The 13,209-nt window shown below is 33.7% G+C and overlaps 1 protein-coding gene across 1 annotated transcript in view; it reads left to right on the top strand.

The window, feature by feature from the left end:
- The first annotated feature begins 723 nt into the window (after window positions 1–723).
- The window catches only part of LOC124443350 (WD repeat-containing protein 3-like), an 84,236-nt gene continuing 71,750 nt past the window's right edge, over window positions 724–13,209 (top strand). The window contains exons 1-7 of the mRNA XM_046993851.1: window positions 724–963; window positions 1,055–1,131; window positions 1,703–1,765; window positions 2,990–3,059; window positions 3,170–3,219; window positions 4,580–4,648; window positions 4,721–4,799. Of these exons, the coding sequence (XP_046849807.1) occupies window positions 787–963; window positions 1,055–1,131; window positions 1,703–1,765; window positions 2,990–3,059; window positions 3,170–3,219; window positions 4,580–4,648; window positions 4,721–4,799 (585 nt within the window). The 5' untranslated portion in view covers window positions 724–786. The remainder of the gene's footprint in view (window positions 964–1,054; window positions 1,132–1,702; window positions 1,766–2,989; window positions 3,060–3,169; window positions 3,220–4,579; window positions 4,649–4,720; window positions 4,800–13,209) is intronic.

Below are 13,209 nucleotides of genomic sequence, written 5' to 3' on the forward strand. Positions count from 1 at the left end.
CGAAATTTGAAAAATGTTAAATTGAAATCCATACATGAATTTTGGCACTATAATCTGCATGTATTTTTTCTTCAGCATAATTCATTTGTATTTGTTCATCGATATCCCAACCTATTTGTTGAAGGCTATGGTAGGATATTGTGCTGCTCATTTGATGCAAGCAGAAAGAAATTTGTTGAAGCCTTACCTAACAATATACTATTAGATTTAGATCCTCAGAAAGGTATGTAGAATAGATATTAAGCCTGCTTTCCACCAGCCACGTATCGTAACGTATCTTAGCAAAACGTAACATGGCGCATGCGTGCTTATGAATTTGATGGTCAATATGCACAAGCACGCATGCGCCATTTTACGTTTTGCTACGATACGTGGCTAGTGGAGACTGGAGAACAGGCTTAACTGAAATGAAATGATCAAAACAGGCCAAACAACATTTTTGTACTTGTCAGATAAACCATATCCCAGTTGCATACACATATTAGCAATGGAAAAATATCTGGTTGTGTATGATGAAAATTTGATATTGAAGCTACAGATTTAGCGTTTTTTCAATCAGCGCCCAATATTGACCTAATGAAGCTGGTCGTGATCTGGTCTAGTAAATTCCCCCACTGTGGGACATACCATTGGAAGATACCATTGGACGACACCCCCCTTTCTCCTCCAGGTCTATATTGCCGGAAATCTTACGCCATAAATCCCCACGTGGAAATCGGGTGGAAGATAATTCGTTGTAGTTCAAGATGAATTTCCAATATTTAGAACTCTTCGTTTTCCTTTAAAATGGTCTTAACAAAATCGTATCTGCGTTACGTCGAAGCTGGAATATTTGGCGTAGTGGGAAGTGCTAGAGCTAATTTGTGTCTTGTTCAAAGTGGCGAGAAAAGACGTGAAATTTGCCGCGCGATTGTTCCCGCACTAGAAAATGTATATATTTGGGACGCTAGACTTGGCGAAAAAGTATTTGAAGAGAATTGTTGAAACCTTTAATCAATGTTAGATTTCCACTATTTAAAAATTGTTTTTATGATATGCTTATCTAAATGTCTAGGTGAATGTCTTACAAGGTAACAAGAGCGAAGTGACATGTCTCTGCCTCAGTCCTGACTCTGAACATCTTGCTGTTGGGTGAGTAAAACAACTTATCTAATTAAACAATATAGCATTTCATTATGTCTTGTAACTGATGCCGGATATTTACTTCATTGTGGCTAATCAACACTTTCAACAGTAAAAGGTATGGTTGTAAGAAACACAAGGTCAGGCAGGGAAGAGGCTCTGACCCCTTGCTTGTAAAAGCCAGATCCTGTACCTCCTAACATATAAAAGCCAGATCCTACCCTTTCCCCTTGTATCATGAAAGATCTTGATATCCAGGAAAAATATGTCAGTCAACCAGTACAGTATGTAATGTTAACAAAAATGAAAATCATTGGTGTACATTCCCCACGAGTCCCAAACTATTTTAATTTCTACATCTTTGTTAGACTAGATAAATTATATCCATTTGACAACAGGTAATAAAATTTGCTAATATAAAATAATTTTCTTTGCTTTTGAAAACTGAACAGCTTTTGATCTTAATGTATGTAATAAATTTGCAACTGCTTACAGGGAAAAGAATGTAAAGCTTAACCTGCATACATGCACCTCCACCTGCATACATGCACCTCCACCTGCAGTTTTTTTTTAATTTTAGGTATGGCGATGGTGTCATCAGAATTTGGAATATAAATAATGGTACATCCTCAGTGACATTTAGGTACATTTCCTCTCATGGAATATATTTTGTTCTATGCTCAACCATTTGTTTACCATCGGTACTTCTGATTTCCAGTTACAAAACAGTCCAAAACTCATTTCAAAAAATTCTTTGGTAAACAAACAGTTAATATAACTCAGCACGCTATTATAATATATGTGCTAGGCACATCAATCACAAATTTTCCAACTTCAAGACCCACAATGCAAGCAACAAGGTATAAGAGGTATCCTGGAGAGGGTTACAACTTGTACAGATGTTGCTGATGGTGCATTTTGCCCTATTTTGCCTTTTGTTTGCCATTGCAACTTCTGTGTTCCAATCACAAAGCAGTTCAAAATTCAATTGGGAAAATTTGCCAGTAAACAAGCTACTACTTGAAGCAGTGTGCAAATTAGTTCTAAAAAAACGATGTCCAATTTTTTTGACCAAAGTATTTCTTTAGAGGCATAATCAAATCGATATTACGTTATTTATTATATATGTGTATAGCGCTAATTGCTAAATTAATATTTTCAAACGTGAACAAATTCATATGATTTAGTGTTTTTTTTAAAGCCGCTGATTTTTGCACATCGTTTGAAAAAGTGATGTGCAATTGTTTTCATTTTAGCTAAAACAATGCGCAAATTGCACATTGCACACTGTTAATTCGCACACTGACTTGAAGACATTTTTACACGCTCTCAAACAAAAGAAACATGGAAAGTTTTCAAATTTCAGTATACAAAGTCAATAAGAGATAATTGAACCTTAAAGGCCTTGTAAATTTGCATGGAAACTTCTGAAACTATAAGAATAGTCAATACAACCAGTGTCGTCCCTAAAAATATAATATCAAGCAGTGATGTAGTCAATGTTGCACTGTTGCATTACTGTGGAGTGAAGGGTAGACTTGTGTTTTAGTGTAAAAATTATAAATTCTGGTGAATGGATGTGTATCAGCACTAATGTTTTCAAAGATGCCAAAGCAATCATCTTCATTAGGCATTTTCTATTCTTGCCATATCTTGAATGAAACATTAAAAAATTATTTCATCTTTTGTTTCATTGAATTTCTTCTAAAGTAAATGGTTTGAACCCGGGAGTATCGTTACATGTTTGCAAATGTAGATCGTCCAGGTTGGTATAGTCCTGAGAAGTCCTATAGAACAACAAAAACAGTCCTTCTCAGGACTATACCAACCTGGACGATCTACTTCTACAAACATGAATTTCTTCTAGTGGTCACAAGACAGCAGTTACAGCTCTTAACTATGATTATACTGGTGTCAAATTGGTGTCTGGATCAAAGGTATTCTTTAATCGTGATTTTTATGACACTTAAATCAATTGCCATAAATTGTGAAGTATAGTTTATAAAATGTGAACAATTCATTTGTGTTGTTTTCTGCCACACTATAGGATACAGATGTGATTGTTTGGGATATAATTAATGACTCAGGAATGTTCAGGTACAATTATGATCATTTAATGTTATACGAGAAGTCTTTTGAAATAAACATGTTTCAACGTCTTATGATGCCATCTTCAGTGTAATAAAGAGTATTATGTATGTGATGAATATAAATAAGATTAATATGATACAGTGATACAATTTATACAATTATGAGTAGATTATATATAAATATTACAATGAAATATTGATTAGAATAAATGATGAGTGTATTTATATGAAGGTGTCATCATGAGATGTTGAAACATTTTTCCTTTAAAAAAACTTGTGGTATTCATTAAATGTGCATTATCAATACTGCTTTTACGCAGTTATGATTATGTTGATATTTCAAAGTAAGGTATTTCTCTTTACATGTTTTTTATGTTATTGACTTTCTAAAAGTGTTGGAGGTATAAGTTACTAACTGAGAGTGGGGAGTATGACTTACAAACTGAGAGTGGGGAGTATGACTTACTAAATAAAAGTGGGAGTATGACTTACTAAATAAAAGTGGGAGTATAACTTACAAACTGAGAGGTGAGAGTATGACTTACTAAATAAAAGTGGGAGTATAACTTACAAACTGAGAGGTGGGGTATGACTTACTAAATAAAAGTGGAAGTATGACTTACTAAATAAAAGTGGGAGTATGACTTACAAACTGAGAGGTGAGAGTATGACTTACTAAATAAAAGTGGAGTATAACTTACAAACTGAGAGGTGGGGAGTATGACTTACTAAATAAAAGTGGAAGTATGACTTACTAAATAAAAGTGGGAATGACTTACAAACTGAGAGGTGGGGTATGACTTACTAAATAAAAATAAAAGTGGAAGTATGACTTACAAACTGAGAGGTGGGAGTATGACTTACCACATAAAAGTGGGAGTATGACTTACAAACTGAAGCTGGGGAGTATGACTTACTTAATATAAGTGGGAGTATGACTTACAAACTGGGGGTGGGGAGTATGACTTACAAACTGAGAGTGGGGAGTATGACTTACTAAATAAAAGTGGGAGTATGACTTACAAACTGGGGTGGGGTATGACTTACAAACTGAGAGTGGGGAGTATGACTTACTAAATAAAATTGGGAGTATGACTTACTAAATAAAAGTCAGGTATGGCTTTCTAAATACTTATGAACTGAGTGTATGGGTATGACGTACTGACTTACAGTGAAATGTTTGAACTAAGGTCTTGCCTCCTGCATACATACTGTATGTATGTTGTAAAGCTTAGAAGCTATGTATCATATGACAGAAATGTCAAAGTTAGCGAGTTCTTTATTATATAGTAATGTTTGTTAAGAAAGAGATAAATGATGTGTATGTATGTATGACCACAATGTTCTTAAATTTGTTATTTCTTCAGACTTAAAGGTCATAAAGGAATGGTGACTTGTTGTCGGTTTCTTCATTTTCAAAATGTTCTTATAACTAGGTAAATGTAGAAGATCTATTTTCATCTGAAGTGGCTTTGCTAGTTTATATTTAATGGTTTTGTCTTTCCTAGTTCCAAAGACACTTTTGTGAAATTTTGGGATCTTGATTCACAGCATTGTTTTCTTACCTTGGTTGGTCATAAAACAGAGGTGAATGAAACCTATGAATTTGTTTTTATGATAGGATGTAGGACTTGTCTACCCTTCACTCTCCATAAAAGAATAAGGATGAATACTTGACTAGAAACAGTGATTTAGGAACAGTAATAAAGTCACTTTAAAGAATCTATATTTTTTTAAGATTTGGGGCTTTGTCGTCCTCAAGAATGAAACAAGATTAATTACTGGTTCTTCAGACAGTGAATTGAGAGTTTGGAAAATTGAGTACAAAGATGATAGAACAGAAAGACGCGAAGAAACGAGAAAACGAAAGACAGCAACGCAATCTAGCGAGGATGATGTAGGGAAATAGAGGTACATAAGAGGTGTTTGTTGGTCATTTCTCTGCTCTTGCATGATGCATGAGAGATAATAATGGATGCTACTTAAATTTAGGAAACCAAAGGGAAAATAAGCGTTTTTGAGATCTTAAGTCACAATTAGTGTATGAGGTAGTATTAGGAATGTTGATGGATATTTGTGAGGTAAATTAGGACTATTGGTGAATATTTGTGAGGTATACAGTATTAGGAATGTTGGTTGGTATTTGTGCATAGGATTGTTGTCGATTTTTGTGAATATTACTATGTTAAGTTAAACTAATAAAATCTCTAATAAACTTTGTGTTTATAATTTGGCCATCTGCATTAGACCTGTCACCACTGCATCAAGCATTTAGTCTAGTGTTAAATTCATAAATAAGCATTTAGTTCTAGTTTCAACTCGGATTTTAACTTCTATATTTCGAATTTCAATAGGAATTGCTTTCGTGTACAATGATTGGCTCTGTCATGAGAAGCTCAACTGATCGCGTAGTGTCGCTGTATTGCGATCTTTCACGAACTTATATTGGTTGTCATGTACGTACGTTATGTAAGAAGTTTTTTATGTGGGATTTGGATTGTAAAAAAATTGTTATGGAGATGATGAACATTATGTGGCTACTGCTCAGCTTTATGTTACAACCTAGTATCAACTATAAATGGCTTTTCTGATTGGATTAATCAAACATTAATGATAAACATTAAGTTTTCGTTCTTTATAATTCTATAGCTTATTGTATTTCATTGTACTATTTAAAACCCTAGACAATAGCAACGCACAGCTTTCTAAGAAGTGGGTTTGGTAGTCAGTTATGGAAAAGAAAATATTTAATTTAAATATCAATTTTGCTTCGGTCACCGAGAGTCGTGTTGACATCGTGAGGAAATATTCATTATAAAAGCAACTGTCTGAGTAATTTTTGTGCAATTTTTACAAACCCAGCAGAAATTCTTGCAGTAGCATATATTTCTCAGTTTTCAATGGAAAAACTCCATTGTAATGTCGACTATAGATTGTCATTATTCATTTCATGATAACCAAGTTGAGAATGAAGTATTTTACGTATGTCAAAAACATTCACGGTTATGAATGATTTTTACAAAATATAATCAATATTTATTATTTCACGAGAGGACTAAAGAAAAGATGTGGTTATGTGAAGATAATTTTTATTTATTTAGGGTGCTAATTCTACGTTAGAAATGTTTCGTCTTGCATCAGAAGACGAATTAAAAAAACGCTTGGCAAAAAGACGAAAAAAGATTTTAAAGAAGCAAAGGTTGTTGAAATTTTAAAACTGTATTCAAGCTTTTTTATTCTCATACATGTGATATTTTTTACCATTATTTATTCCTAGATCACAAGGATTGGAAGCCGACGAGCTGACGGTTAGATAATTTTTGTTACGTGAAATTTATGTGCAAAGAATTTTGACGAATCAAAATATACGTAGTTTACGCTAAGACATCACAATCTTGCCTCGTTTCTGTAACATTGTGATAATTCTCTTTATTTGTGAATACTTCTTATATATATTATGTCAAAATCCTGGAGCATATTTGATTTTGTTGCTTGAAATGAAATAGATTTTGAAAATGTAGAAACAGAAGTGCGAAGGAAAGAATCAGATATGCGTTGTTCCAACATTTTAATTGTGTATTTACGCACTATTTGTCCTTTTTTTGAAACATGTTTTAACATTACTTTTATTTTATCAGGTTTCTGAAAACGTCTTAGCCACCGTCGAAGACGAGATTATAAAATTACCCGATGTTAAAGCGACCTCAAAGATAAGGTAAAATGATGTATGGAGTACAAACATTGTAATTCGCTTCTGGAAGTCAAGCGTTTTGTGTGAGAGAGAATTTTTCTAGACGTGCTTTTCTCAACGGAAGTTTTTTCTTAAATATAACACAGACAAAGTTTATCGTTATTTGAAATTAATCAATGTTGTTTTAACACTTTCATAAATGCAATATTTTTAAGCCGTTTTACAATGTCAGTTTCAAAAATTGCTTGTTCAAGATGGCGGAATAAAAAAGTTATTTTAAACCATTTTTATGATTGAATAGTCATTTCTAGTCCTCCTCGTACATATGTACGTACGTCGTTCATTCACTTGTTTTGCTTTCCCGCCATTATAAAATACAAACATTGTTTTTTCTTATTAGGTCATTTGACTTTGCATTGAATTCAAATAATGATCAAAAGGTATCTCATTATTTTTGTCCGCGATTTTATTTTTTATATTTGAGAACTATGGATGTGTTAAATTGATGTTTCGGTATAATTCCAACTGTTGTCAAGTAGTCATTTTGAACGATGAGAAATAGTCTTTCGTCATTTTTTATCATCTTATTTGATTGTACATGTAAAGAATGCGTAGTATACTGGATAGTATGGAATTAGTTGCATCCACTTGAAATAAGAAGTTTTTTAAATTTCTACAGATTTCGTTATTACTACACAACAACAGCGTAGAGTTTCATGTCTTCAGTGAAGAAAAGAAAGATTCAATTAATATACTTTCCATAAAGACACCTGGTCATCGTAGTGATGTAAGGTATGTGGCTACGTAGATCTCAATTAACCTGGAATGTGATGACAATAAGTTAAAGTCTTAAATCTTACGTGCCTTTTGAAGCGTCATACTGCAAGAGCTCACTTCATCTGATTGATCTCTAGCTTTCTTACTTTAGGACTTTGTCATTCAATTCCGACGATTCCTGCATCCTCTCTGGCGCAGCTGAAAGTGTTAAATTGTGGAACAGGTACAATAAACAGATTTTTAAAGTTGTGTATGTGTATTTGCTTGCAATTTCTTTAACTAAAACATACAATAATGCATATTTTTAATTTTTATCAAGTTGTACCAACAGGATAATCATTCCTTCTTTTAGGGGAATAAGGTGCGAGTAATTTCAAATTGGGTGGGGAGGTGAAAAAAGTCAAAGTTTACTAAAAAAACCATTATGCAAGGATTAAAATAGCATCCTGAAGGATGTAAAATTACCGTAACACACTTGCGTACTCTTCACTATCATTGTTTGTGGGTCGAAAGAGTGACTTTGTCTATGTCAGCCTGTGACGATATTTCTAACAAATTTATAGATCGACTCAGAAATGCATCAGAACAATGTCTTCTGGTTATTGTCTAAGTTCGCTTTTTGTACCTGGTGACAGACACGTCATTGTTGGTACTAAGGTATTCAGCATTAGTGAATGTGACTTTATAAAGTAGTGAGACAATGTAAGGTCATGTGACAGACACGTTGTTGTTGGTACTAAGGTATTCAGGATTAGTGAATGTGACTTTATAAAGTAGTGAGACAATGTAAGGTCATGTGACAGACACGTTGCTGTTTGTGTTAAGGTATTCAGCATTAGTGAATATGACTTTATTAATAGTGAGACAATGTAAGGTCATGTGACAGACACGTTGTTTGTGTTAAGGTATTCAGCATTAGTGAATATGACTTTATAAATAGTGAGACAATGTAAGATGTTGACCCTCTAACTTTCCTTTACAGGCTGGCAAATTCCAAATATTCGACGTTTCGTCTGGTTCATTGCTTGAAACTGTGGACGCACACGATGGTGCTATTTGGTCGTTGTGTTTAGCTCCCGAGAACGTAAGGGACTTTACTTTATTTTAAAAACATATTTTTGGTCCGGTTGTTGGAAAGTAACATTTTGACAAAATTTGTGTACTGCCACGCCCTTCTTAATATGCTTTCTTTCGATTATTTCTCTAGCAGAAATAGCAGCGATCTTTTTGTCGGCAAACTTAAGTTATTCTGCTACTTGTCATTTTGTAACTCCTCGAAGAGACAAGTGACGTATGCCTCACTTCTCCCCTCCCCCCCCGTCCTCATATATTCCCTTCTTTCAGTGAATCGTTCAGAGGGAGCTCAAGACTACGCACATCTAGAAATGATGGTTTTATCAATTTCTAGACGCTATTTGCCTCAGGAAGTGGTGACAAGGATGTAAAATTTTGGGAATTTGATTTGATTACGGATGAGAACTATTCAACGACCAGGTATTAAATAATTTGCATGTAAAGCAACGTTTGCACTCAACGTGATTTTTCTCACTTTTTTAACATTGTAAGACGAAAAATGTCCATTGTCTGTCGGAGAAAAAACAACTTCATGTACTAATTCTGTTGAAGCTTGTGTTCTAAAGTTTTTTCTCTTGTTTTTCTTGTGCATTTCATGATGTTTGTAAAGAAATGTGGTTAAATGTGACCATCCGCTTTTTGTTTGTTCAATCCTCAGCTTAACATTTTCTAATTTTATGATTCAGTATTGTCTAATTGGTTTATGTATTTCGTTGTACAATTGGGTGATTCATTTTGTATTTTTTTGTTTAGTCAAAGATTAAGTATTTGTCATGCGCGAACATTAAAGATGAATGATGACGTAATGTGTGTAAAGTTCAGGTTAGTTGTTGATATATTCACCTTGGGGGGGGAGGGTATACGTATTTATGATATTTCATTTAATCGCGTGCCAAAATTTGTTGCAGTCCAAATCAAAAGTTTATTGCCGTGGCTTTGCTTGATTTTACAATGAAAATTTTCTTCACTGATACATTGAAGGTAAGTTATTAAATATTTTTGTACGTAGTTGATGATATTGGATAGCAGTTGATGATAATGGATAGCAGTTGATGATATTGGATAGCAGTTGATAATATTGGATAGCAGTTGATGGTATTGGATAGCAGTTAATAGTATTTGATAGCAGTTGATGATCCTGGATAGCAGTTGATCATATTGGATAGCAGTTTATGGTATTGGATAGCATTTGATGATATTGGATAGCATTTGATAGTATTTGATAACTGTTGAAGATCCTGGGTAGCAGTTGATGATATTGGATAGCAGTTGATGTTGGATAGCAGTTGATGTTGGATAGCAGTTGATGTTGGATAGCAGTAGTTAGAATATTTTCATTTGTTACTTTAAAGATGACTCCTTGTACGAAATTCTCTCATTTGTTTTCTATGAATCACGATAAAAATGCACTTTGAATTAGAACCGTTTGCTTTTCCTACAAAAAAATTCACTAAAAAAATCCACTCTTGTAAAAAGAAGGCGATATTTTTTTTACTTTAAGCTAGTTGCGTAACATTGGATTAATGTATGCTTTCCATCAACTTTATAATTTGATTTACAGAAGTCTCAAAAATTTAACTGAATAAACATTTTCCTGCCCATTTATCCTAATTACTTTTGTATTCATTCTTTAAATGTGGTTACTTTTCCCGCGTCGTTATTTAGTTCTTCCTATCCCTCTATGGTCATAAATTACCTGTTGTTACCATGGATATATCAACGGTACGTTTTATTCATATGACGTGTGTTTCAAAGTATCAACGTTTGACTGTCGTATGCAAACGTGTATTGTGTTTACATAAAGAATCCTTAGGTTACGTCATGGACGCAAACTCTTTGTAGACGTCACATCCGTTTTAGCTGTCGCTTAAATTATATTGTTTTTTTCAAGCTCTCAGGAACGGCTTCCAACTCTGTTTTGATATCATTTTTTATAATATATTTTTTATTTTTAGTCGAAAGAACTTTACCACATAAAATGCAAGATAACTAGATATACCAAAAGATATTTTACCAAGCTGTAAATAAGTCATTTCGCAAAAGCTTTTCGAATTAGATATTTTCGAAATAAAATTACAAAGTGAATCAATTTTAAATAATGCATTAATAATTTATGCTACAGTTCAAAAGAATATAAATTTTGCTCGGTAAGCTTTTCTTCAATGTTGCTTTAAACCCAAACAAGGAAGTTTAGGTTTGTGACGTAAAGTAAGGAATTATTAAATGAGCGATGATTATGAAATTGTAATGAAAATTAATTTGAAACTTTGAAAAAGACGTACATAATGTCAACTACGTATGACCGTGTAAATTTTTACCAATCCTCTGTTGTGAAAGTGTAGAGCGTGTAGCGTTCCATCTCTTGACCACTTTGTATTGGTGAACGCTTTTCAATGGCGTCGTTATTTATTTTTGAAACTTTTCTCTGTCTTTGGATTCGTATTTTTGTCATCCTCGATTCATTTTTTACAGGATAACGTTCTCCTCGTTTCTGGTGGCGTTGACAAGAACATTAAGATTTGGGGTTTGGATTTTGGTGATTGTCGAAAATCAATATTCGCCCATGATGACAGGTACGCAGAATGTATTTTTAAATGACAGATACGCAATTTTATGATAATAATATATGATAGCCTGAAACAGTCGATTATATCCTTACTATACACTCGTATCCTATGTACATCGTCATTATACCCTATTAAACCCTCTTACCCTGGTTACATCATTGTTCCGTCATCACCATACCTCGTACGTCTATAACATACTAGTAAACCACGTCCTCAATTGTTTTATACGTAGATTTCCTGCATATTTTTTACCCGCATGTTATCAACATTACACCCTTATACCTACATGTACTTTCATTGTATACTTTATATTCCCATGTTATCAACATTACACCTAGTAATACATACATGTACTTTCGTTGTGTACCTTATATTCTCATGTTATCGATATTACACTTCCTAATACCTAGATGTACTTTCATTGTATACCTTATATTCTCATGTTATCAACATTACACCTGGTAATACCTACATGTATATTCGCAATTTATATTATAACATCTTTAATCTTCTTTTAGTGTCATGGCCGTGCAGTTCGTGCCAAAAACTCATTATTTCTTCAGTGCAAGTAAAGATAAAACGATAAAATATTGGGACGCTGACAGATTTCTTCATGTTACGACCTTAGAAGGTCATCATTCAGAAATATGGAGTCTTGCAATCAGCCATGACGGCGAGTTTCTTGTAAGTGTCAAGTATGGAAGGTTTTAGATAATGTCGAGTTTGTTGTAAGTGTCAAGTATGGAAGGTTTTAGATAATGTCGAGTTTGTTGTAAGTGTCAAGTATGGAAGGTTTTAGATAAAGGCGAGTTTGTTGTAAGTGTCAAGTATGGAAAGTTTTAGATAATGTCAAGTTTGTTGTAAGCGTCAAGTATGGGAGGTTTTAGATAATGTCGAGTTTGTTGTAAGTGTCAGGTATGGAAGGTTTTAGATAATGTCGAGTTTGTTGTAAGTGTCAAGTATGGAAGGTTTTAGATAATGTCGAGTTTGTTGTAAGTGTCAAGTATGGAAGGTTTTAGATAATGTCGAGTTTGTTGTAAGTGTCAAGTATGGAAGGTTTTAGATAATGTCGAGTTTGTTGTAAGTGTCAAGTATGGAAGGTTTTAGATAATGTCGAGTTTGTTGCAAGTGTCAAGTATGGAAGGTTTTAGATAATGTTAAACATAAGTTTGCTTGATATGAAAGAAAGAATGAACAAAAAACGTTATTATCAATAAGAGTACAATTTACAAAAAGATCAACACTTATTCTTAACACTCCAGTTCCACAAGCATTGCATTTTATCTTATAGATCAGTGGGTCACATGATAAATCGTTAAGGCTCTGGGAACGAACGGACGAACCATTGTTTGTCGAGGAGGAGAGAGAAATGGTACTATACATAGATCTGTTGCTGGAGCTACAAAAATATGCATATAGTACCTGTACTTTCAATGTTTATTTTAATTTTTCTATTTAGGAGAGGGAAGCAGCTTACGAAGAAAGCGCCGTAACAGGAGTTGAAACAGTTGTAAGATTCTTTTTACTTTGTAACATGAGATACGTATGTCCCATGTTGAGCCCAACTACTCTGTATTTGTTATATACTTTCACTATGGAAAATATCTTGTGGAAGTTGCATTTATTGCACTAAATAAATTCATTTATTTAAACCATGATGTTGGTTAGATTCCAGGTGAACAAGACACAGAAGCTGTTAAAGCTGGCAAGAAAACTATCGAGACAATCAAAGGAGTTAGTTTTGTTGTTGTACTAGCATTGCAAGTTAATTTTATTGGTTTTGTGCCCAGTCCCCCCTGTAGTACCTGAAAGATATCTCAAAATCATACAGATATATCGAAAACTGTAGTACATCAAAGACATGTGAAGACTGTGCATATCTGAGGCC

The sequence above is a fragment of the Xenia sp. Carnegie-2017 genome, unplaced genomic scaffold (assembly GCF_021976095.1).
Source record: "Xenia sp. Carnegie-2017 unplaced genomic scaffold, XeniaSp_v1 HiC_scaffold_20, whole genome shotgun sequence".
NCBI classification, from domain to species: domain Eukaryota; kingdom Metazoa; phylum Cnidaria; class Anthozoa; order Malacalcyonacea; family Xeniidae; genus Xenia; species Xenia sp. Carnegie-2017.